The sequence below is a fragment of the Centropristis striata genome, chromosome 8, assembly GCF_030273125.1.
Source record: "Centropristis striata isolate RG_2023a ecotype Rhode Island chromosome 8, C.striata_1.0, whole genome shotgun sequence".
In the NCBI taxonomy this organism is placed as follows: Eukaryota; Metazoa; Chordata; class Actinopteri; order Perciformes; family Serranidae; genus Centropristis; species Centropristis striata.
Window position 1 is genome coordinate 11711052 of NC_081524.1, and position 27356 is coordinate 11738407.

Below are 27356 nucleotides of genomic sequence, written 5' to 3' on the forward strand. Positions count from 1 at the left end.
GTCATTCATTCACAAAGCTCCAACACCCTTCATGAACACGACCAACTGTCATACTGGCATTCCAGTAGGACTGGTTCCAGTAAGGCCAGTAGTTTACAGTCATGCTTATTATTTCCCCACTTTTTTTTTTTTTTTATCTCACAAGAATTCACTTGGTTTTTAACCTTCAAATGATACAAAAGCTCTTATTTTGAAACTACCAGCCTTACACTTTCATGAAGAATGTCAATCACCCGACAGCACCAAACAATTTCTTCCCATTTTATATTTTTGTATAATCACTTAGTGCATTGCTCAAGATTTCCTGAGAGTAGTTGCAGCACAAAAAAAAATCTAAGGCAACTTCATCCCAATATATATTATATTGACTATAACTCTGTACTATTATGCAGGAGGAAGAGTATTCAATGTATGCAGGTTTTAAAGAAGTATTTCAATCACAATCTTAAATGGTATCGAGTGAGTTAATGGACTAGATATTGAAGGTCAGACAAAAAGGCTTGAAGCTCTCAAATCTCATAGTGCAAATAAACTGGAAATAAAAAAATGATTTACTACACAACAAGGAGCGGATAGTGCACACAAGGCCAGACCAGCACGACTGCTACAGCAGGTTCTGACTACATGGGTTTCAAGAGAATTGGAAATAAAAAGACAACTGCTGTCGTTTAAAGCCATTAATGATTGCATTACACCGTGCAAAAGGCCTTAATGTACTGGTCCAGGGGAAGCATGATGAAACTAAAAAGGTTTTTGGTCGAAGACAGATGAACTCAAAGGATAATGGCCCCTTTAGACACAGCGGTGGCCGATCTATAAGAACTGCCATGTTATTATGTGATACAGTACTATACATGTTAAAGGGACAGTTCACCACAAAGTCAAAAATACTGTTTTTTCCCCATTACCTGTAACTCTCTTTATCAACCTAGCTTGATTTGGTACGAGTTGCAGACTTTTGGAGATATAATCGGCCATAAAGATGTCTGCCTTCTCTACAGTATAATGGAACTAGATGGCACTTGGCTTGTACCCATTTCAAACCTTAAATGTTTTCATAAGCTGTGTTTTTTTAAGGGACGTTTCCATCACTGGTTTAGATCAAATAAACAAAGCAATGTATTGTTGTAGGATAATCCGTCAGCAAACAGTAGAAGAGATTTGCGCGTGAAAGAAAAAAAAAGAAAAAAAGAGGTTGATAATCGGACAACTTTAGCCTCCAATTAGAGAAAATATGTCTTCAAGAATTAGATTAAATTGAGCAACTTATAATTGTTCTTTCATGTCAGCTCGTCTTGACCACAAGAGCAGAAAGAGTTAACTGTTCGCTACGCCAGAACTTATTCGCAAAAATCGTTTCAATCTCCTGTTAAGTGCATTAACTATTTTTTCGAAAAAGACAAAAACCACCTCAAGCTAGCGTAAAAACTTTGTGGCTCATTTTTGAAAGTTTTATCAAATTTAGTTGTTTCCATCGAGCTTTCGTCACGCAAATCTTCAAAATGCAAAGATAAATTTGTTGATGGAAACACGGCTAGTGATTTGTTTTAGTGTAACATTAACCTGTAATTCGAGAACGTTTTGCTGCCATATTCCTGATTGAAAACAGAGCAAGCACAGCCTCAACCTGCATGTATAACTCAGACATTTTGTGCTCTGATTGGTTGGTGGTCATGCTTTGTTGTTCTGATTGTCTATTCAGAGGCAATTTTGTCTGCACTCCTGGTTAATGCTTCTTGGAAATCAATCAAGAATAATCTAGGTCCATTATATTTGAGAGAGCACAGACATCCCTACAGCCAATATCTCCAACACTCTGCAACTCGCACCAAACAATCTGAAAAAAAAAAAAAGAGAAAAAATCTCGGAATGGAGCCATACATTTTTTTTGGAGCCTGACAATGAAGATAAAACAGCATTAATTGAAGCCTACCAAAATTACTTATAGGTCACAATGAGCGGTTATTAACATGGTTTTGTCAGAATTCAATGAGGACCCAAGTGCAAATAAGAGGCTAGACTCCTGAGAAAGATCTCACGGAAACTCAAAACTAGACTTGAAGTTGCAAAAATTTTGAGGTCAAGGTGCCGGGCCGCAGACTTTCATAAGCTATGATTCACATTTTAGTTGACTAAAATGTTAAAAGAAAATGTTTTACTGCCATTTATAAACCACACATTTTTACAATTGAAGAATACAAATTGATTTTGGCCTGCACCAATGATGAATTAAAATGAAAATGTAAAGAAATAACTTTTATTATTTTATATGATTTCTTTGGTCACAGGGAGCCATGTAGATGGTCTGAAGAGCCACATGTGGCTCAGGAGCCGAAGGTTGCCTACCTCCTGATCTAGCCTGACAAAAACCACTACAGGTAAAAAGGACAAATATGTATTTTTGATTTTTGGGGTGAACTGTCCCTTTAAAGTTAACAACAGAAAAGCATGCTGAAAATGTCAAACAGCAAAGTCATTTTGTGTTCCAGTTACATCGAAGGTTTTTAACCCCCCCGACTTCTTTTGCTCTGTTCCCTTCTCTCTGCCCCGGAGGATGGAATGTGCCTGTATTATTGCAGTACCTGACGGGGTTATTAAATGTGCAAAGAATGCATTTCGAGGAAGAATCGCCCAAAAGAAGACACGCAGCCCATAAAAAAAAGGCGTTAAGTTACATATGGAGATGTTGAGAGTCAAAAATCTTTAGCGCAATGCAACTTCTTGTAAGACTTGTGATCTGTGTCCCACCCCTGGATTTGGTCTCACAAAAGAGTTTCAGCAGAAGAACCATAATAAATAACAATAAATAAATAAGTACAGAAAAAAGGGGAACGCCACCTCATTCATCCTCTCACCTTTTTGCCCCTTTTCTTTTTTTTCTTTTTTTTAAACGAGGAACCCAAATGAGTGCATTGGAAGACTGAAATCTACAGCCTTTTGGAAAAAGAACAATCGTCTTCAAAATAATCAACTCATTGACCCAGACTTTGTCTCTTTTGGTCAGGCATTTAACACAGAGCTCCACTGCTCTGAAACACTCAAACATGGAAGCAGATTCTTTCTCATGGCTATCAAAACAGTTGGGAAGAGTCTTCTCTTCAAACCCAACATTGGCTACAATTCACCTCTCGCCTCTCCTGTTAACTTAAGATTTAACAGTTCAACTAAACATCTTTGGTTTAAGCACCAAATTAAAGCAAAGATTTAACCACTAACAAGAAAAGACACAACAAACATTATTGCTTACAATGTACAGAACAAGTTTGATTAACTAGACTGCGTTTTCACTGGTGACCACCAGAGGACAGCCGGCACACAAACTCATCCCTGTGATCTAGGTGATATGACTCTGAATTGCACCTGAATCAATAGGACGTTGTAACTAAAATAAACATCTTCAAATATCCCTTCATGTCGCAGCTCTGGATTTTAGTTTGCATAGTGAAAAGCATCCCAGTAACCACACACACACACACTCAACACACACACACGTCCAGCTAGAAAAATCGAATCAAACTGCTCAAAACTGAAATACATAAAATTAAACAGCAAACGAGAAATAAAATCTAAAAGACAAATAAAATCAAAAATGCTGAGAGCCAGAAGACAGTCATTTTAAAACATCTAAGAAAACCCGTTTTCCATTTTTTTCTTTTAATATCATTTAGTTGTTTTTATTTTTTAAGCGCTCTCTATATGGGAGCAGCAGGTCATTAGTCCAGCCACCTGAGTGAGATTTTTATTTTTACTGTGGATGCTTTACCACACAGACACACACACACACACTCTTCACTATTCCTCTTCTTCCGCTTCCTCTTCGCCAATATCCTCTTCAACTCCGTCCGCCCATTGGTCACGATGTGTTGCTGGCGAGCGGGTTCCTCCTGGATCTTCTCCCTCCGCATCCCTGCTGCCTCGCAGCTCCATACCTCGCAGGAAGAGCTCGGGGTAGCCGGCCAGCCTGTGAGGCCCCAGTTGAGCCAAAGCCTGAAGGGCGAGAGACCGCTCCCTCTCCATTTCAGCCAACATCAGCACGGAGCCGCCACCGGATGCACTCCTGCCATCCAGCACCGTGCGGGGGAGGAACGCCGAGGAGTGCGCCTGTAAAGACAGAGCATCCAGAGCGTTGGACTCGATCCCGCCTCCGTCTCCTCTCCCGTCCTCCCCAAACTCGGCCCCGCGTCTGGGCCGGCGTGTTCGCAGCTCGAGGCAGCTGTGTCCCTTGCGGTGGCGCTGGAGGTGGTCCTCTCGGGCAAAGGCCTTGTGGCAGAGCGGGCATTCAAAGGGCCTCGCCCCGCTGTGGAGGGACAGGTGGTTTTTGAGGTCATACGAGTGGAGAAACCGGGCAGGGCAGTGCGGGCAGGGGTAGGGACGCTCGCCTGTGTGTTTCCTCATGTGGATCTTCAACTTATCATTCCTGATGAAGGGACAAAAAAGGGAAGAAGAAGAAGAATGAAGAGGGCACGATAATAGGCTTGGGCATGTCTTTTTTTTTTTTTTTTATACCTTCCTGACATTCCACCAGGACAAAGGGTATATGATGGTATTTGTGTAAGTAAATAATAACGTAAAACTGAGCTACTGGTGATAGAAACCATTCTAGCTAGTATGACATTGTTTAGCACACAATGCTGTGTCTCCAATATGCAATTAACCTACAAAGATCTTGCTGGGTTTAAAGACTTGGGGACGTAGGGAAAGTTACCAATAATCAACCAGCACAGGAATTAGCAAGTTAAAACAGTGATTTCAAACAGTTGCAAAGTTGCAATTGAATACAGTATAAATACACAATATCTAGTGCTGGGAAACTTTTGTTTTTATATATATATATATATATATATATATATATATATATATATATATATATATACACACACTCATTCTGAACTTGATGCATTCTGTTTCAATTCAGGTTTCAAAAAAAGCATCCAAACTTTTTTTTGGAGTTGTAGCTAGCTAACTAGCCTGCCATTAGATGAGTAAAATTTAACAAGCACATGGCTAATTGCTTAAAAAGTGCATAAAAGCATAGAGGACTAAAAAAGCCAGCTAACCATCTGCTCATAAGCTAGCTTTAATGCTTCACTGCTAGAAGACTACTTTGCCAGGGGGAGAGTGGACGACAGCTGTGGAGATGGACAGTTTGCTAGCTAGCTAACTAGCCAGGGAACAGTATTAATGTAGCAGCTGTCTATGCTCCATTGAGGCTTCGGCCATACAAAGGGTGGTCATGGTTTTATCTGCAAACACTGTAGAGATCTCTGGTGGCGCGTGCTGCGTACTACGATACATCACCTAAATACAGCATCTCACCATCAAAAAGGAGCGTCTGTATTTGTGAATACCCTCGTATACCATTAACACCATGATACTACCCAAGCCTAAGCTATAACCATGATAAAAATATTTAATCAGGCCCCATTGCATCAAACTATTTTCTTGAGTGCAGATTATATGTGAGAAGTTCCTGTACCGCGTGAAACGAACTCCGCAGGCCGAGCACTGGAAGGGCTTCTCTCCAGTGTGTGTCCTCATGTGTCGGGGCAGCTTTCCTGCTCCGTGGATGATCTTCTGACAGACAGGACACTGCTGGGGCGTCTGAGACTTTCTCTTCCTGCCACCTCCCGCCGCGGTCGTCGCCGCACCCCGGTCAGCCACAGAGGTAGGTATGGAGGTGCTTTCCATCAGTTTACCATCATCGCCAAAACTGTCCTCTTCCTCTGACAGCTTGTCGTTCAATGTTGGGACAGGAGGCGGGTGGGCTATCTGGGGGCGCTCATGCAGCCAGTGAGGAAGCCCTCCATTCGGGGCCTCGTTCACTGGCTTTCTGATCGACCTGGGATTTCCATTCGGCCAGGATTTGAGGCAAAGCTCGTCCTGTTCGGGGCTGGGAGGCTGCGTAGACGGCAGGGAGTGGAAGCTGTCGGACGCAGGTGAAGGGTGAGAGACAGGAGACGCAGGTGGTGGGTTCAAAACTAAGGAGTTGATGTGATGTGACCCGACTTTTTTCACCTTCTTTCTGTCCGTTTTTCTTCGGGACCCTTTCTCCACCTCGCGCTCTCCCACCACCATCCTCTGGGTGGCTGCGTGTTGCTCCTCTGCCGTCTCCGCCGTCTCCCCCAGGATGTCTCTGCAGGCGTCGGCCACACACTGGATGCCAAGAAGCTGAGCCCCTCGCAGCACATCTCTCATCCCAGAGCTGGGGATGGTCAGGGTGGCGGTGTAGGCGAATTCCAGCAGGGCGTCCAGGGCGTCGGGGGCCACACAGTCCAGCTGGCACACGCTGAAACCTCCTCCGCCCTCGCCGCCGCCCTCCTCTGCCCCAAAGAGCCGGCGGAAGTAGAGACTGACAGCGGCCATGACGGAGCGGTGAGTTGGGTAGCGTGCACCGCGAGACGTCAGAGTGAGGTCACACAGGAGTCCCGTCCTCCTCTGGTCATTTAGGTGCGACAAGAGCTCGTTGCTGTGCTCCGGGAAGGGGATCCCAATCAGACCGTCCTCTCCTGGAGACATCGCCACCTGCTTGAAAGAAGAAGATCGGGTAAGTGGAAGGACTGAGGTCCGAGCAAATGAGTTCTATATCGGTCACAATCTGCAAAAGAACAAAACCTGCTTATTTTCCTATGAATCTATCAATCATTTTGATCCATCCTTGTAGTTTCTAACACTGAAAGAGACAATTCCCCTCTTCTTCTTTCAGAGAGCTTAAAAGCACCTAAAAGTAAATCTTCTGTAGCGTGACTGACACAAGGAGTTCCTTTCACGTGAGGGACAATTTAAACCAGGCTTAGCAAGAACTCTGCCCCCTTATCCTCCCCCCTCCACCACCCTGTACTTTCTCCCCAGATTACTAAATTAGGAGGCAGCGATTTTAGGCCAGTGAGATTTGGGTTTGGGCAGCAGAGGACAAATGCAATGCAGATCACAGTGGCAGGAGGGGTAAAAAACAAACAAAAAAAACAGCAAAAAGAAGAAGAAATAATCATTGGAGCAGAGAGAAATATAAAACCAAATGATCGATAGCAATGACGGGGAAAGGATGCAGGATTATGCAACGTACTGTATGTGCTGTAACCAGAGGGCAGTAGGTTAATTCCCGTGTGAAACCTTTATAGCATTAGCTGTTTGATTAAAATACCTGGAGAGGACTGAGAGGGACAAATGGAGGAGACAGAGAGAGAAGAAAGAAAGAAAAGCAAGTGAGGGACGGAGAGGAAGTGACAGGCTAGAGTGGGTGAAAGGGGGGAGCACCAGTGAAAGAATGAGGAAGGAAAAAACAGCAAGAAGAAGAATTACAACCTTTATGAAGACAGCAATAAAAGTACCTCACTCAAAATGTAACATGCAACAAATACAGTGCAGCCAGTTAGTAGATTTAAATTGATTTCAATCCATTTTTTTGTCTTTTTTAACAAAATAAAAGACATTTTGCCCGACACACTGTTGGGTTGAAGGTAAAATCGTACTGCAAGTCGGATAAGGACAATAACTTTCTTTATTTGTCTTTGTGAGACACTACGAGGCCCGCCGGTAATAAGACCCGACAACTCCCTTCTTTGGCTCCCTGAGCTCGCACCTCACCCTGTCCACACTATACCTGCTCAACAATATCTCTCCCACACACCTGAGCAGACCAGATTTTCCACAAACAACTCACCCTCCAGATTCCCCCTCCCTGCCCTTCATCTCCCTCCCATAGCAACTGGCAGCCCCCTGGCCATCCAATAACAGTGTTCACACCATGCCCAGAGGGCACTGCACAACGACGGTGCATCCACCTGACTAACCTGCTCCAAAACACACCCTATTAAACACACACGCACAGGCACAAGAGCACACATACTCATTGCGTGCCAATCTATGGCTCCCCCCACCCACCATTGTTAGATTTAACCTGTTCTGTGATGATCTTAACGTCAGCCTGTTTAAAACACATGTTTAAATGTACTCCACCCATTCAATGAAAAAGTAAAAGTACAGCCACTCAATTAATTGTGTCAAGAACTTGCCAGCACTTTTTCTGTCACCATTCCCGATATCAAACGTTCCCCTTCTCCTACGCTGGAGGTGCTGAAGAACCCAAAAGCTAAACCTACCTTCCCCGTCTTCATGGGCACTGGCACAGTCAGCTGGAGGCGAGGCAGCGAGTGCCTCATGGCATCCATCTTTCTTGCTCTTTACAACTCTTCTTCCTCCTCGGTCTTTTGAAAACCACTTTTCTTTTTCCTATTTCCTCCAACCCTTCGACGTCTAACCTTAAAGGTCTGATCTCTTTGTCAGAAGTCGGGGTTAAGCGTTCATCCTTGGGGATGTCTACCTCTTTCACACATTCTGTCACTCACTCTCCTTCCTGTTGTATCAAAAGAGGGTGCACGGTGACGAAGACAGATTCAGAGACACCCCTCCCCCCCCCGGGTCGCCTACGCGCCCCCCTCTCTCCAAAACTCAACGGCCCATTTTCCGAACACTTTCCGATAAACACCATGTCCTCGTCGACCTCTCCCTGTTCAGAACGAGGCCGACAGGTAGATGGGGAGCCACGTATCGCAGGTCATGATGTAGAATAAATACCCTCCAGGCTTCAGATCACACACATTAATTCAACTGGTTTGGCAGGAAGGAAACCAATGCATGCAACCAAAACACTTCAGAAATACCAATATGTTTTTTTTAGTCAGCTCACAAAATGTCAAAGTTGAACAATCATGTAAGAACCAAAATCATATTGGCATTATGAGTCATTTTAGACCCAGGAAGAAACATTCAGATAGGTGCAATATGAGAGTTTAACCATATTACATCGTACCACAGAGACAAACAGGTGCAGAAAGTGTTTCCTTTGATACTTCTGCATGCTAAACGTCATGAGTGCTCCTTATAAAATAATACCACGGTTATTTTTCAAGCCAGAGTATTCTTATGAGAGCTGCCGATACAGAGTGAGGAAGTTAAGGGGCCAGAGTTTGCTTTGTCTCTTTGCACACGCACAAACTCACTTTTTCCACATTTGCACCACAATGATAATAATGAATCAATCATTTAAGACACTTTGCAAGCAAGGATGCCAAAAATTATCTGGTTCAAGCTTTTCAAATGTGGTAATTATCTGCTTCTGGCTGACTGTAAACTGAATATCTTTGAGTTTTGGACAGAGGGTTGGACAAAACAAGATATCGGAATACGTCACTTTGTGGTTTAGAAAGTTTTGGGGTATTTTATGGACATAACTCTAGATAAACTGTTAATTGCAGCTCTACATATTACACAGATTTAGAATAACATGCTGGAAAAAACATCATAATATGGCTATTTTCTCGAGTAATCAATTAATCATCTGGTCTATAAAATATCAGAAAATATTGGAAAAGTCCATCCACTCAAAGTAAAATTGAATGTCTATAAATGATATTAATTATAAAAAACCTGAAGGTATTCCATTTAATATAAAGCAGAGAAAAGCAGGAAATGTTCATATTTCAGAGGCTGAAAACAGCATTTTCTGCCAATTTGCATAAAAGATTGCTTGATATGAATCATCAACATATCTGTTGAATATTTTTATGTAAGTTAGTTGACTAATAGTTGCAGCTCTCTAGATCATTAGACACTCATCACCTAAGCCTCTGTGAGTGTAAATGCATCCCTTGACCTTGTGTGCGCACAGTTTGCCTCATTGTAAGACGACACGATAACAAACCCGAATGTCACATTTAAGGATCAGCATCAAAAGGTAATCATCGTTTAAACGCAGCCACATAGAAACAGGGTTGCAGTTTATAATTAACACATGCATAAATACACAATAGATCCTGTTTTGCCCCGTTTCTGAAATGTCCGCAATGAGCTAAAAAGTCACTAAAGCACAAAAACCAGAAATCTTGAGCAAAGCAGTGCAGACAAGCGAGACACAAAGGGGTTTCAGGAGGAGCATACGACGACGCACGTTAAATTTCCGGCACAGGGGAGAAAAAAAAAAAAAAAAAAAGCATCATGGGTGGTTGGTGGTTCGAGCTGTTATTTTAGGCTCATTCCTTAGAACACAGGCGTGTTTCGGAAAATAATAAGATTGCAAAGAAATTGCAATGATTCCCATCAATTTTCTTTCCCTCTGGTGAGTCACCTAATACTGACACATCATGACATACAGACACTGTTCATATCCCCTCTTCTCCTTCCTTGTCATCTTGTTTCTGTTTTTTACTGTTTACCAAGGTCATGAATCTTGCAACACACTGGCAGTAAAGCTTAAAACAGACCACAGGCTGACCACTCAAATACAGTTTGTCTTGCAAACAAAATATTTCCCCAAGTCTGTTTTCAACTATTATCATAAAACTTAATGACTGTCATTGTGCGTTTATTCATGTTAATTACGGATCAGCACCTTCAAGTCAAATAACTGATACAACTGTTTGCCTTTAGGTGTGTCATTTAAACTCACTGTTAGTCTTTCCAAACCATAAAACCACAAAAAGGGTATTTTGTATCTTAAAAATCTGCAATTTTTTTCCACTTATTGTGTGTTTAACGCTAAGTGGTTAAGATATTATCCTTCCAACAATTGGCTCTTTATCTCTTTCTTTGTTCTCACCTCCCACTCTTTTGTCGACGGCAGAGGAATTCACCTCCTCTGCAACTCTACGGTTTCCTCATCCCTTACTTTCATTATGTGAACCACTCTTCCTCTCTCTTAACAACAAGGATGTATTTGTTTCTTCGTTAAAAGATACCAACAACGTTTTTTTAAAATCTTCTTTGTCTTTTTGTAACTTTCAGGCCAAGTGTCATTACCAAAAGCTGCAACGAGCAGGCTGTTAAACGAAGCAAAAATTGAATGAAACACGTTTAGAAGAGAATTCAACGAGGATTCATTTTTACAGAAGAGGAAATGGAAACTTAAATCCACCATGACTGTCCACTACCACGCTCCTAAAAAACAATTTGACACAAATCTGTGCGGAAGCCAGGAAAATTACAGCGGCAACATTGACCAAACCTGCACACAAAGATTTATTCTTCAGCATAAAAGCAGGTTACAGTATCCATCGTCTATATCATGAAATCCCTCTGCACACACTCAGTGTGTGATGACTGGAACTAGAACTGTTGCTGTTATTTTTATGGGTCTTATTTTCCGTTAAAGGCTGTAAGTTTTCCCAGTCCACCTCAATTATATCGGGCTCCAGTGCTAAGGGGGAAAATATGACTTTATACTATTCACAGAAAACTGCGGCTGAGAGGGAGAAGGAGAAAATGCTTTTATGAATTCTGATGTCAGATGTTTTCCAAACTGCCTGTACGTGTGTGTGTGTGTGTGTGTGTGTGTGTGTGTGTGTGTGCGCGCGTGCGCGTTTGTGACTGTGTGTGTATGTGTGTGGCATGTATGGATGGTTGCATGTGTAGTGACGGCTTTCACAGTATTTAAATAACCAAAAATGTGGATTATTCTTAGAGTTTAAAATTCTAATTGAATGTGCAAGTTAAAAAAGTGCAATTTTAAAGCAGATTTAGCTAAATTTAGTGACAATCTTTAGTGTTTTATGTCCAAAATGTTATGTTGTACAACAGGATACATTTTTAAACATTGTAGCAGCTCAAATACATGGAAAAAACGTACTTATTATAGTAAAATGTTCATAAAAAAAAAAGGAGCAGTTGTATATTCTGTACAGCAAATGAAAATCCTCTACATGCATGCAAAGTCTAAAAGTATTTTCATTCAGATAAAACCCCCTCCTCAAGACGTTATTCATAACACAACATAACAAATTATGATGCTAAACTACCACTGTGCCAGAAAAACAACAAAGCAGCCAAACGCATGGAAAGTAAGATTCAAGCTCATACCGTTTCTCCTCCACTCACTCGTCCTTCCTCTCACCACTTTTCTTCTGTGTGTCACACTGTTTTTAAGGGTTAAAAAAAGACAAACTCTGCACCCTCTTTACACCTCACTTATTTGGGGTAGTGAGTGGAGTGTGGTGCTGGGACACCTTCTCTGAGGAAGAGTAGGGGAGGAGGAAACAGGGGGGATGAGAAGAGATGTGAGTACACAAACGTGTGCCAAACCAAAGCTGCACTCAGCCTGGTGGAGCGCTCTGGCAGGACTATCTGAGAGCTAAACCTTTAAACGTTTAAGCAACAAATACAACAGGAGAATACAGGTAGGCTGACACATCCAGGTCTTCTAATAACGCAGCTCGTCCCTGCCAGGAGATAAAACACAAGCTCCACCTGCTCCGTGTCCCAGCAGCTCCCTCCGGGGCGAACATTTGCATCCACCAGGAGATATAAAAACATATGCAACCGGGGGGGGGGGGAGGAATTTGAATCAGCATTTGAATTTGTCAAAGACAAGACTTGAGACACCATGGAGATAATTAGAATGATTGCACTCTGTCATGACAGGATGTAAAAAAAGGAGAAGTCCAGTGGTCTGATGTTACTCAGCAGAAGTTCTGTCTTTTATTCAAGAAAGACCCTGCAACCAAGCCCTCCTCTGTCCGTACTGTAACTGGGGCATTATGTGGTGTGTGTGTGTGTGTGTGTGTGTGTGTGCAGACGCATGCGCACATTGTGGTCTTAGTTCCAAGAACACATTACATTATTCATTTGGCTGGCAGAGCGGAGGCCCTTATCCCCTCGCCCTCACACACCACAAACTCTCCGCTGCGAGCTACAACAGCAGCCAGTTTGCATGCCAGACCTGAACACCGATGTGAATCTGCAGGAGGATTATCAGCTTATCAACGCACGGGACGAGACATTTGGGTGCACATACAGTATACGCTCTGTCCTGAAATATCCACCAACTTCTAGCCTGATGTTTGTGTAAATAAAATTATTTTTTTTTTTTTTACAAAAACACTCAACACGTTATCATTTTTAAGTTTAAAAGCCGTTAATTTTTCCAATTATTTGACACAAATTATTTTAAATAAAACGCCTTTTTAATTTCCAAATTATTTTCAATAGTTTTACATTAATGGCTTTCCCCCCACCAATTATTTTACATAAGTTATTTTTAATTAAATGCTTTCAATTTTACAAATATATAGTTAATTAAAAGTTATAGTTAATTAAAAGTTTTAAAAATAATTTTAGTGAATCATTTTAAGTAACTGTTTTTAATTTTATGGCTGCATGTTTTTTTGAGCCCCTAACCTAAGACAATTTTCTATCATTTGGTGACAGACAAATCTCTTAATCTTGAATCTTAAAATAATTACTGAGGAATGTTTGAGGCTGTATAATGAGGATTGTTTGAGTATATTTGCTCACAAAGACAGCAGAGACCATTTATATTTTACACTGTAGAAAGTTGCGATATTGTGTTTTTTGATACTATATTGATTCAAAAAAAGCTGTATGGATTTTTTTTATTAATAATATGCATGCAAGTGCCATTTGTGCTAGTGGTTTAATTTGTATTGTATTGAAGATCCCATTTTTATGGTAACTGAAAAAAGTAGATAAAAAAAGTTTAATAAATATATTGACTTGTTTACAGTATCGCAATAAATCGCAACAAATTGAATTGTAACCCTTGTATCATGATACCTATCATATCACCAGATTATTGCTAATATAATGCCCCGCTACACAATATATTCATTAGATTGATACTTTACCCTGTTCTATAGGCAACCCAACATACCATCAATCTTTTTCACTTTTTAAACCTAAATATTATACCTGAAGTTAAAAACACGTATGTTTCCTGTCAGTTTTTCTCACTAGGCTTCGTGTTTGAAGTTTATTTATAAATATACAGAGTGGGATGTGTTGTATTCTTTTTTTCCCCAATGCAAGAATTTTTTTTTCTTTACAGCTTTTTTTAAAATTCTGAACAGACTTCGTGTTAACACTCTGAAACCGATGATTCAATACCAAACGAAAGTGATTTCCTATAAATTGAAAAAAAAAAAAAAAGTATTTTAGGACTTATTTTTTCTGAAATGAGTGTAATGTGCCACATTTTTGCCACGTTTGCTGCCGTGAAAGTAAGAGAGAGCAGGAGCAGGAAAATAAATAAATCTGAGGTTGGAAAGAGGAAAACGGTACGAGATTTGAGAAGAGACAACAAAAGGAACAAGAGGGAGGTATGTTGTCTAAAAACACACGTTCTTAGAAATCACACAAGAAAAATGGAGGGTATGGGGGAGGAGAAACACATGAGAGTGAGTGAACGGGGAGTGGGTGTTGAGAGATAATCTGAGAGATAAAGCAGAGAAGAGGGGAGGTTAAGACAGGAAAATCTAGTCTCGAGCCTCGAACAATCTGTGTTAGCGAGGAGACATGAAACAAGAGGAGACAGAGTTGAGTTACAAGGGGAGAGGAAGGGGGAGACAGAAAGAGAGAAGGGAGCAGTGACATGACGACTGGGAGATAAACAGAGCAAGAGGTGAACACATGCACGCAGCCACAGGAAGCAGCAAGAGTCCTTGCAGGTGTGTGTGTGTGTGTGTGGGTGGGTGTGTGTGCAGATGTGGTAGCAGCCACCTCTATCATTAGCATCATCAGAAGGGAGTTTCACCCTGAGAAGGAGAACACACACAGATGTGAGAGAGGAGGCATGCTGACGGAGTGGTTTCACACTTTACTCTCTCTTATAGCTCCTTATCTGGTCAGCAGTTTCTACCCCCCAACACTCTATAACTGTGTGTGCGTGTGAACGCTGGAGCGTGGGTGAATCAAACACTGCGACTCAATTAATACGAAAGAACAGGAGAAACTTATTTCTTTTCGTGCGGTTTTAATGACGTTTATAAATCTGATAAGCTCATCAGAGTACGACAATTGATTACACTGCAAACTGGAAAACTGTAATGCAAGAAACGAGAGAGTGATAAATGATTGCATGTTTGACTGTAATGACACTTTTTCGGTGTAGTTGATGTAACTCGGCGGGGTTGTTTCAACATGTCGCTCCGTGGTACAGACAGATGAACTGTGTAGGTGCAGAGCAACGAGAACAGTAACAATACAAAGTTAGTTATTCTACACAGAGAGTAAACAATCTTTCTTGATTACATTATTTTTAAAGATTACCTTGAGGAATTATTGTTTTAGCGGTAGTAGGATTTGTTCATTTGCAACTTGAAAGTCACTTTTCAGTCAGACTTTCCATCGAGGCCAATATTAGATTCTGTGAAATCAGCACCAAGAAGTAGCAATAATGTTTTTTCAAATATATTTCTAGTTTTCTTGCTTTACAAATATATATACAATGAAGGTATGAAACTAAAAATGTGTTGAGAATATGGATCTACAATATACACCAGAAATAAAACTATGCAATATTTAGTTGCACCGTCTCTTCAGCATGCTTTTTTTGTGTGTAGGGTGATATTAAAGGCTATATATATATTTATGATTTCTTTAAAAAGGTAGAAGTAATGTAAACATCTCAATTGAGCAGTTAGTGGAGTGAAAAAGCAATTGATGTTATTATAATACCAGCGAGTTTAATTAGTAGCAGTAATGTAAATACTTGTATAATAAATATTAGTACTTGATATTTGTGTATTGACACTATATTGCCATGCAAATTACTGTGAGACTATCCCCCACCACTAATATTAATATGTGTGTCAATAGAGGAACCTCTTTGATTGCAAACAATTTATTATAACTTGTAATGTTAGTGAAACAGAAATGAGAATTGGCCGGTGGGATGCAGAGTCGGAGCCGGTGGGATGCAGCAAGGGATGAAGCCTTTTTTATATCGTATGCATCATTTGTGTATTTGAATGTTTACGTCACCTCATGGAGGACGGTATGGAAAATCAATTAAAAGTTGGTCTACAATACTTTTTATATTTCTACTTGTTTATACTGTAAATTGTTAATACTTTATATTTTAACTTGTTTGAACTGCTGTTTGTTTATTGTTTTTTGCTATCCACTTTGCTGCTGTAATACTTGAAATTTCCCCGTTGTGGGACTAATAAAGGAAATCTATAAATACCCATGAACATTTTTTTAATTTTTTTTATTATTATTGTTTTTTGGGTTTTTTTTTTTTTTAAATGGTAGACTCTTTTTTCCAACAGCTAACAATATAATTTGATTTAATTCAATAGCTCTATAATCACTAATTACTATAAATCCCTTTGGGATGCTTATGATGAGCACTGCACCACATGAGGAAATATCCTGCCAACAATAGTACTTGAGATAAATAAACAGATCTTATTAGTGTACTCAATTCTGCCTTCCTGTTTTAGTATACTGCTAAAATAAAACAAACTACTTGTTGAACTAAAAAAAAAATCCCAAAATATCAATTTTAAACAAATTGAACACTGAACAACACAAATAAGGAGAATGATTGTTACGTTTCATTTCTATTGTTTTCTAATGATAATCTTTCAATCAAGTCAAAAAATCCCTTAGTATCGCAGTGTTTCACAGTGTGTATGTGTGTGCATGTGTGAGTGTTGATTACTGTGGGTGTACTTGTGTCGGTGTGAGTAAATCTGGAAATTTTTGGAAGATATTACTGTGTGAGTGTTATTATTCTTATTCACTTTTTAGGTGAGTGGATGGAGATGGGGATGGGTAGATGGGGGTCATTGGGATGGGGTAAAAATTAAAAAATGTGCATTTACAGTATGATGTCAGTGGTTTTTAAATGTGTAATAAAGTAATGTGTATTCATGCAAAGGTATGAAAAAAAGCAAATTGGTCTTCAACCAAACAGGTTTTGAAGTGAGCTTCTTAGTTTTCACATCTCGGTTGATAAAACGTTTAGAAAACTTTGATATTGTTCGTGTGTGTGTGTGTTGTGTCTTAAGTTGCCACATCACTGGGAGGGTCTCAACAACTGCTGCTCTCCTACACAAATGACCTCCCACTTTAGAGGAAGACGTTGCAAAAGCACTGGACACACACACACTTATACACACACACACACACACACACACACACAAACAGAGGCAGAAATGTCGCAAAACTAACTGATCCTGATCAGTTTCCTCTTCCTGTGTTCAGTAAAGATGGTCGACCAGCAGAGCAGATGGAGAGATAAATGAAAGACAGAGTGACACGTCGAAAAGGAGCAAAAACAGCTTTGAAAGAGATTAAGAAAGAAAAAAAAAATTCAGATCTGTGGAAGCTGAGAGAAGTAAAACAACAATTAGAGACATGAGTAAATGATGTGTCACCTTGTGATAAATCAGCTCGTGTTGGGGAGGAGAGCTTTGTTTTACTGTAACTATGATCCATGAACTCACTCAGAACGTATGAATAACTTGGACTAAAGCGCAGCACTGGTGTGGTTTAAAAAAAAAGTCAGGAACCAGACAGCTGCGAAAGTACAAAAGCAAAACATCTGACATGAGGTTAAACTAACTGATAACTTCTCTTTCATTTCCTTTGGTGGACGTGTTCTCTGGGCTTGCCTCTGCAAAAACGGTTTTTTGGGGGGTTGAAAAGTGAGTTTTTCTTATCATACTATATATAGTCTTTGGGCACATGGCACTACTATTCTGTTTGAAAGCATAAAGAAGCACAATCAAGTGTTTGGTATTTATGAACTCATAGCAAGTTAAATCTCAAAGATAATCACACATATGCATTGTAAAAAAAAACTGGGTTTGTTTGACTTTTAATTAAAGTAAAAATGAAGTTATCAATCACTTTAGAGGTAGAATTTACAGACATACTGTAAAATATACAGTATATACTATATGCTATATACTATAGCAATCAATGTATTTTTTTTTTCTATCAGCTGCAAATATTAACTCTGATTTTATGTTTTGAGGCTTTAATGCGCGCTAATTTCCAGAGTAAGAGAACAACCGAGGAGTTATCTGACTCCTCTCGAAAGACATTTTTTCATATTTGTTGTGGCATCCTGGCATGTTGCCACACTGATAACAAAATCCACCTGTTGAGCAGGTACAGTAGTTAGCTCTCCGCTCAATGTGCACGCACGCACATCAGAGGTCAGAGGATGCACTCGCATGTTGAAAGATGATGGTCGCCCTGATAACATTTCTATCATATTTCTAACTTTGGAAACATAAGCGTTTAAATGAAGCGTTTTCCAAACTTTCTAGATCCTGTACAAACTGTGTATTAAATATGGAATACTATTAATAAAAAGGTTTTTCATGTGATCTGAAAATAAGGTTTTACAGTTAAATACAATCTGCTGTGTCACATGCCCCCCCCAGCAACAATAACCCTGTTTGTTTTTAAAAAATAATAACAAAACAAAAGTGACTTTATTTTTCCATAAGGGGATGGTCTGCAGCCGTTTTGGAATAAAAGCCTCCATTTGCAGATGGAGTTCCCCTTTGAACATCACACATGAAAGGGGTCAGTTTCAGCAGCAATGTTTGGGTGTTTATTCTCACTTTCCCTGAAGTGTCGCCTCACTGTACCTATTTATGATAACCGCCCGCTCAATGAGTACAGAAACAATTGCCCTGTTACTAGAAGAGCTGAATCATGATTGCTCCTGCAGACTTTTTTTTTCTCAACTCTGGTTTTTTCTCTCTCTTCCCCGACTCTTTACAAGAAGAAGAAGAAGAGTCACGGCCACCTGCTGACTGGTTAGCTCTGGGTGGCGTGGGATGCGAGGCTGGTGGTCGAGAGCGAGGGAGGGCTGTCAAATGCTACAGAAACTCATGACTGAAAAGAGGAAATGGCAGATACATAACTTCCTCTATTGACACAGATCGAGTGGGGGCAAGACTCAACTGTAGTAGCAGCACACTGGATTACGGACACCGTGTAGTCACCCCTGTGCCCTGACTGCCTAATGTGGGGAAACAACCGCCATATATGGTGAAAAAACGGCGTTTGTGCAGAGGTCAAAGGGGAAACGGTCATGGTTTATGCACATTTATAAATTAAGGGGACTTCCAATCATGAAAACAACAAGTTACAGCAGTGAAATAATCACCGTGACGCCTTGAAAATAAACCACCGACTCAAATATTTTCTTCGTGACAAGCGAAACACACAATGATACGCCTGCCTGACAGCAGGGATGCAACTTCTCCTTGTTTTTTTGCATGGGTCAAGAGTAGGGAAAAGAATGATTTCTTGAAGTTTAACTTTTTCCCACAAAGATAAAAAGCCTGAGGGTGAGACACCTTCAGATATTACCTCTTTCAACTCCCGTTCTCCTTCCCCCGTTCTGTCTCTGTCTCCCCCACCTTCCTCCCACTCAGTCGGTTTGTATGAAAGTGAAAGACCCATGTCTGAAAAGGGGGAATTTATATGGGCTCACATGCCCTAATTAAAGCATTTCCTGGAACTGCATGCATGTTTGTACATATGTGTGTGTGTTTATGTGCATGTATGTGTGTGTGTGTGTGTGTGTGTGTGTGTGTGTGTGCTCCTCGCCTGACAGACCACTCAATGTCACTTCCCCTACCCACCAGTTCACGGACACATGGTTGTCACCAGTCATACTCCAGCAAAGCCGAGGTCACATGATTCGTCACACCAACTTGCCCACCACACACACACAAACACACCCACTGAAGTCACAAGAACATTCAAACTCAACTTAAATTTAACTATATGTCGATGACGGCACGGGACATGTAATCCTTTTTTACACTTAAACACAGTTCAAAGAGGCGACTGACACCCTGTCATTCGTTTGTGTTAAAGTGTCTTAAAATAAACTTTTGCAGGAACGAAATTTTCACGATGATCTGCAGGAATCAGGAGGGAGACAAAGTCTGCTTTGTGGTTGTTTTGCGGCTGAAATCAGTGCATTAAAACTAAAAAAAAAAAAAACATTAAATGTAGTCGTAGATGTTCTTTATAATACAATGAAATACAACATCATCATCGTAAAATGATATACACATTCACTCTGAAGACTTCAATGTAGTATCGGTATCCATCAGCATCCATCATTTCCAATATAAAAACTTTTTCCAGAACATATGATGCAGAAAACAATGCTTTAGAATTGTTGTTAGGCATTTATATTATTTTTTTATTATTTATTTTAATGGTCATCAATTGATATTGAACATACAGTCATGCTTTTTCAGTCATCTTATTTATTTATTTTTTCCCCTTATTTCAAGACTTGGTTGACAACGTATGTATTTATAATAATGTTAATATTTTAAATAAAATCATTTGCAATCAAGCAACATACTGAGAAGGTTTTAATTCCAGCTAAAAAAGAAAAAATTATTAGCTGCCATGTCAGTAATGTGTGATTTTCTTCCATCTAAAATCAATGATGGTCCTAAAAGTGCCATATATCTCAATGATAATTAATGAAACATATTTTAAAGCGATTTGTAAAAGACTTTTATTTTAGGTAACAGTCTTTTTAGTTAGTTTGTGATAATGTAATGAAAGAATATCACTAATGCGTATTGTTGGCTTGTTGTTCATGCATGTGGTGCAATGTTAAGTCCTATAACGGAGGTAAAATGAGCAGAATTGAGTAGATGAGTAGAATTTGAATGGCTTTTAAAGCCTGAAAAAGTCCCTGTGTGAGAAATACTACAGTAATATTCTTTATTAATTATTTATGAGGTGAAACAAACCATTTAATTAGCTGGCTGTCATTTTTATGTGCTCCAATAAAGCACATTATTAGATATAGGAATCAGAAACTCAGCTTGAGGCTAGTACAAATAACGAGCACTTCGATTTCAATTTAAAAACATCCAAAATTATATTTTCTCCAGTTGTATTTTAATTGCAGGTTTTTAAATTAGCTAGCATGACCTTAGCCTGAAGCTAAAGACGCAGGCATCAGTATTGGAGAAATGTGTCCTGGTTTAGCCGAGTGTTTCTGTTACACTAACTAACATCAATACGGCTTTAAAGCGTCTCATAAGCAGCGCTGCTTTGTTGTGATTTTATCACATACCAAAAACCTATAAATATCATAAGCCCGCTTTAAACACAAGAGTGTAATTTTGGCATCATTCCCAAACCTTCTTTAGAAGCCGATTGCAGTCATAGAGCGCATGCAGCCTACAAACTACAGAGGAGTTAACTTCCAGGTTGCCTATAAAATATTCAACTGCTTGACCACTTTATTCAGCTCATATTTATCCCAAGGACAATGGTGTTTTCAAGAAGCCCCTCCTCTTTAGCCAAACTATGAAAACTATATTAAATGTGTTTTGATCACCACAATAATGTGTTTAGCGTGTGATCTGCATTTGACGCACTGAATAGATAAGATACAGATTTAGCCGTTATGGATGATTCATATTAGGGAAATTAGTCAAGCCTTTTTGAGGTCATGTCTTTTTTGTGTGTTATATGGTCTGACCTGTGTGAACTCAAATGATCTCAGTCCGATTTTTAATCATTTAAGACCAGAAAGGCAGGTTTTGTGTTGTTTTAAAGATTAAATCTAAATTCATCTGTATGTTGAATTATGCTACAACTCTAATAACTGTGCCGGTTAGAAAAGCTCTTTATTAGGGCTGAAACGCTTTTTGTATTTGTACTGACCTATCACGGTGCAAGCAGCATGTAAAGTACATGACATGCAGACTGATAAAAGTTCACAAGCAAAATCTGCCCGGAAACTTTTAGCCGTACATTGTTAGTAACATATGCTGAGGTACAACAAGCAGATAGGATTACATTCAATGCAGCATTAAAAATTACAAAAGAAACGCCATCAACATTGAAACGTAACTTGTGTTAGGTTGTGTTGATTGCACAAACATAACGTTACAAATGACAACGCTTATTCCATTTATTTGGGCTGATTGGTAGCATCGATCGTTATCATGCTAACGATAGCTAGCTACGCAGTTAGACGACAGATCAAATTCATCTGAAGTTATCCAACTTCAACCCTCACAGTAGGCCGATCACGATAATTACTATATTGACTTATCATTTGATATATAAAAATAGACACGATGTTTTTTTTATGGACTCAATATATTGTCAGTGACATTCGTGACTTTCGAGCTTTTTTTGTGTTGTGTTTAAAGTAATGCCGGCTGTGGCTCAGTTGGTATAGCGGTCACATACTGATCTGAATTCGATCCCAGACCATGGCAGCCTAAATGTCGAAGAATCCTTGGGCAAGATACTGAACCCCAAAAGGCTCCCATTGCTGCGTTCATCAGTGTATGAATTAATTCCCAATGGTGGCAGGTGGCACCAGTGTGCCCTGGTAGCCTCGGCCACCAGTATGAATGTGTGTGTTAATGGGTGAATGAGCGCAGTCTGTAGTGTAAAGCACTTTGGATAAAAGTAATATATAAGTGCAGTCCATTTACCGTATAATGCTGAAAATGTTTGACAGGCAGTACGAATTGCAGAAAATATATATATATATTTTAGTTTATATTAAAAATATTTCCCAAGCAGCCATTCTAGCTGTTTATATGTTATTGTGATAATAAAATAATATACATAATATTTATGCAATTTTTTGTAAACAGAACCTGAAAGTCTATTTTATTTGTTTTGGTTGTAGTTTATTTATTTATGTTTTATTTATCTAGGATATTTCAGTATTTCTTTTCCACATTTCAATGTTTAATATTCTCGAGATTTAAAAATGAATTCCTAAAAAAATTGTTATCGTGACAGGCCTACCTCACAGACACTTTCTAATCCGAATTATTTTTTTTAAATGACAAACAAAGTTTGATGTTTTAGTAATTGGTAATGCTACACAGACACTTGTAATGCCAACGTTAACAACATCAAACATTTTTTATATTTTAATATACATTTTAAAATTATTTTATTTAAACTGAAAACATGAAATGAATGTAAATAAGTCATTTTAATCATCATGTTTGAAGTCAAGTCAGGAGTCTCTCCAAGTCATCAAAACAGTGACGATGACTCAAGTGCATGTCTCTATAGGTTAATATTCTGGTGGTTACCTGAGTGCATGAATGATTTTAATAAAGGCTTGAAGACTTGACAGCATCGTTTAAAAGGATACCAACCTTTTAATATAATCTTTATTTGGCCTGATATCTTTTGAGAAACCACAACGATAACCAAAATGATTGACAGCATAAATAAAAGTGTGTTTAAAAGAGAGAGAGAGCTGTTGGTGACCTATAGAATAACAGACAGTAATAATATGGCGAGTGATTCCTACCTCCGGTCCATAAACCCAGGAGAAGATGGGAGCCTGCTGTCCTCTGACTCTCGCTCGCCCCCCTCCTCTTTGGTCCTTTGCTAGGAGGTCAGCAGAGGTCATACACCTGAGGGAAAAGCCACAGAAGTGTTAAAAACAACCTGACTGGATTCCAGTGTCCCAAAGGGGGGGGGGGGGCTCTGAGTCAGGCATTCACCAAGTATGTAAACAAAGATGTGACGAAGTAAATAGAGAGAAAACACAAAGTGCTGACTAACTGAGCCAGTTGTTTTCTCCACTCTTGTAAAAATAAGTTAGATGAAGCGACAGTGCATGTTAATTAAAACACACACACTCTCACACACACACACACACACACACACACACACTCTCACACTCTCACACACACACAATCGTATGATGCATCGGATGTAATTTGGGGTGGAGTGGGGGGGTTTCTTGTAAAAGAGCCGAAATAAAAAGACGCTGATAGAAACCAACCGCTTCCTACTTTGACTTCGTCGGAAAAGAAGTTCTCCAACAGTCAGTAATGTTGAGAAAGCCCACACACACTCCCCCACACGCACACACACCTCTTTGATATGGATGTGATTAACAGCATACTGTAAATGCTGTACTGTTATGATTTCCACAGCTCTCGAAGAAACATTTTAAAAATGTAGGCAATAATGTGCAGAATGTGTCTGAAGTACAGATTCAGACTAAACACAGGATGATGAAACCTTTTGGGGGGGAAATGAAGAGATAGCTACGAGAAGCAGGCCTGCAGAAAGCAGAGCAGGACGGAGGTCGTGTCAGGACAGCAGGAGCGAGGGATGAAGCACAGATGTCTAATTATGTTGCAGACAAAGTTAGGGCAAACAGAGCTGGCATTAAGAATTTATTTCAAAACCCTGATCGCTCTTCCATATGTAGGGAGCCGTCCCGGCACGACAGAGCATTAGATGTCCACTCACATGAGGACACACAAAACAGAAGGGCAGTCCTCGACTAAAGAAACGATTAGTCGACTAACGCTGACACACAGATCTGTAAAACTGAGTTTCTCTGCAAAGAATCGTGCAAAAGCACCACTTTAAATCATGTGTTTACCAGATATGTGCTCAGAAGTGTTTTGGAAATAAGTCATTCAGCATGAAAAAATGATAAATTGACTACAGAAATCTGAGTCGACTGACAATAAAATGACAGAATAGTTGTCTTATTGAGGGGGCTGCACTACAAAACAGTGACCCAAAAAAGAAAACAAACAGGACTTCTTCTGTTCAAACTTTTCTTCCCTTGGGTCACAAGTCGATGAACAAAAAAAGCTGCGACAACACCTGAGCCTAGAGGGCATGAGGCATTAACTACCTGCATGGACGGCTAAAGATTTAACCAAACAGGCTGTGCCCAAGACAGGGAAACCGAACCCAAGCCAGTTGAGCTTGTTCAGCCGGTCTGTCAGAGGGGCGAGTCAGCAGCAACACATCTACCTCTGTAATCACAAACACACAAAAGCCCACTTGCATGCCAGCCCTCCCCACCCATGAGGTAGGCAGGAGCCTTTAACCTAACATTACTGCCTGAGCACATCCTATTGTAACACAGGATAGTGCCAGGATTAAAATAAAACACTGGGTGCGCCATGAGGGATGATGATGATGATTAACAGACCACTGATGGGACATCATTTAGGTGCAAAAAAACCAACAGACCCACTGCGTGCTCTGCGTGCCCGGAGAGAGGCAGGTGATGTGCGTGAGAGCAGGTTAGGTTTTGGATGTCAGCCGGTGTTCTCGGCTATAATTAGCAGCGAGTCTCCAGAAATGTACCCGCCGACCCTGCTCTCCCTCTCACCTGGCCGCACAGAACAGCGGCTGCAGCACCTGCTCCAACTTTAAAAAACCCAACAAAACACACAGCAAATAAAAAAAGCATTTGTGCGTTTAAAAACGGAGCTGAAACGCGCTCAAGCGGTCTTATAAAACGGGGGGAATGAATGTCGACGGGAGTTACTGAATACCCGTGACGTGGAAAGTCCTCCCGTGACCCCGATCAGGACCGGGACGGGGGGAGGAGGGAGGCTATAGGTTGAGCCGGTGCTGTCACGGCAAACAGACACTTACATCACATTTAACTTTAAATGTGCGTTAGCTGTTAATTTTCATTCAAATCGACAGCGGGCAGGTGAAGCGTTACCTGAGTGCCGGTGTGTCACCTGTTCAGACTCGTCGCCTCCCACCTGACCGGCCTCCACACTTCCTGGATTATTCCGTCCCACCCTGCCTACTTCTTCTACTTTTTTTCTCCTTCTCTTCTGGTTGTCACCGCTCCCGCCGTGCTCAGCTCCAACACCCGGCAGCTTTTGATCAAATCGTGCGTCGGCGTTTTTCTCTTGCGCGTCCTGCTGTCAGGGCAGACCGCCGGCCGGCTCTGCGCTGCTCTGACCCCCTGCCTGTCTGTCTGTCGGTCTGCCTGTCTGTCTGTCTGCGTGCTGCCACCGCCGCCTCTGCTGCTGCTGCTGGCCCACTCAGACTCCCAGCTCCTTCTTTCTGAGAACCAGGAAGCGGCTTGCCCTACTTACACCCAGTCGCGGATTGGCTCTGGCAGGGCTGGAGAAGAGACCGCCGGGGTGGGCAGGGCACAGGGGGGAGGAGGGAGAGGACGGAGGGAGAGGACGGAGGGGGTCCGGCTCTGATGCGATAGGCCGAGAGCGGTGTCTGTCGTGGTGCCGGTGGCGGAGGGAGGAGAGAGGTGGGCAGGTTTGGAGACCCCGCTCCTCCTCCTCCTCCTCCTCTCTCCTTCGGGCATCACCACGCATAGGTGGGTTGAGTAGGGCGGGCAGCGAAAGCGGATTGAAGGATATCTGCCTATTACTGAGCCTACCTGTCAGATGCAAAAGCATTTTCAGTTGAAATAGATTTAGCCCCCCCTCCTCCTACTCCTTCTCATGACTCAGCAGTATTCCCCCAGGAGCCATCTGGAGGTGACCACGGATGGAGAGATGTAGCTTAAGTGCTGCAGAAACGGCGACCTGCACTGAGGCTCGCACATGATTCAACTTTAACGGAACTTACTATGATAAATGAAACTCTTACAAAGGATGTGTCACATCCAGTGTGAGGACCAGCAAAGGGCAGCACCGGCCGGGGACTTTTTAAAATGACTTGTAATGAATCTTTCGCGATTAAACTTCTGCGAATCACAGAAAAGAAAGCACATCTGTTTAAGAGAAAATCGCAGTAGCCTGTTTATGAACTTTTTTTTTTCACAGAGAGAGAGAGAGAGAAAAGTAACACAAGCACTGACACCATTTCACTACGAAAAAGTTAACACGCATGTGGCTCCTGTTTGAAGTGGCTATGGGTATGGGAATCACCCCGCTTATTCTCAATCTCATCCTCGTCTACTGTCTGCAGCTCCAGGGGTGTGTGTGTGTGTGTGTGTGTGTGTGTGTGTGTGTGTGTGTGTGAGTTGGTGGGTTTTGCAGTGAAGGTGCAGGAAGTCTATATATAATTTTGCGGTGAGCTCAACCAGCCCACCCATTACCACCCCCCTAACCTTAAATCTGTGCTTGTTCTGCGGTTGTGCTACCAGAAAAAGACATAAAACTCAATGTGCCCCACATGTTCCATAGATGATTCCCAATGTTAGTTTGTTTTAAACAGTGGTTACAAACCTGGGGGTCGAGACCTGCTGAGGGGCCACAAGATAATTAACAAGATAATAACAAGGAGTGCTGCTACAACCCAAATTCTCTTTCATTTTTATGACTTTTTAAGTATTTTATTGTGAAATTTTGGATACTTTCATCTATCCAGGCCATTAAGAAAGTAATTAAGAAACAATCTGAAAACTTTTTAAACTTTTAACGTCTGTTAAAGGTCTGTTAAATTGAGAAAAAAAAACCATCACTTTAATGTAATACAGCATTTAAAACAAGAAAAAGACTAAACTTATGCCATATTACAATATCCAAAATCTAAGATATATATGGGATATTTTGCCCAGTCCTACTTTTATAGTTTTTTTTTTTATGAAATGTGCTATATAAATAAATGTTATTAGTATTATTTTTACTTTTTTTTACTATTATTATTATTATTATTATTATTATTATTATTATGTTACAAGGGGTCACAAACACACATTGCACTGCTTTTAAAGTTGTGAAAGCATATTTGAAAGCATGAGCATTTGCACTTGAGAGACCCATCAGTATGTTCATGGGTGAATTGAGGATTATATCAATCCAGTGATTAAACTTGCAGCACAAGTA

The 27356-nt window shown here is 40.6% G+C and overlaps 1 protein-coding gene across 2 annotated transcripts; it reads right to left on the bottom strand.

Moving 5' to 3' along the window:
• Positions 1-393: 393 nt before the first annotated feature.
• On the bottom strand, positions 394-25607 carry zbtb7b (zinc finger and BTB domain containing 7B). 2 transcript variants are annotated; one of them, XM_059340046.1, is made up of 4 exons: positions 25277-25607; positions 23096-23201; positions 5477-6525; positions 394-4417 (listed from the first exon to the last, which is right to left on the bottom strand). In XM_059340046.1, exons 2-4 carry the CDS (start codon positions 23195-23197, stop codon positions 3793-3795), a joined length of 1776 nt encoding a protein of 591 aa, XP_059196029.1. In that variant the 5' UTR covers positions 23198-23201; positions 25277-25607; the 3' UTR covers positions 394-3792. The 2 variants fall into 2 exon arrangements, with proteins under 2 accessions (XP_059196029.1, XP_059196030.1); XM_059340047.1 differs by lacking the exons at positions 23096-23201; positions 25277-25607 and adding an exon at positions 8100-8133 and having other exon boundaries at positions 5477-6522.
• Positions 25608-27356: the final 1749 nt, after the last annotated feature.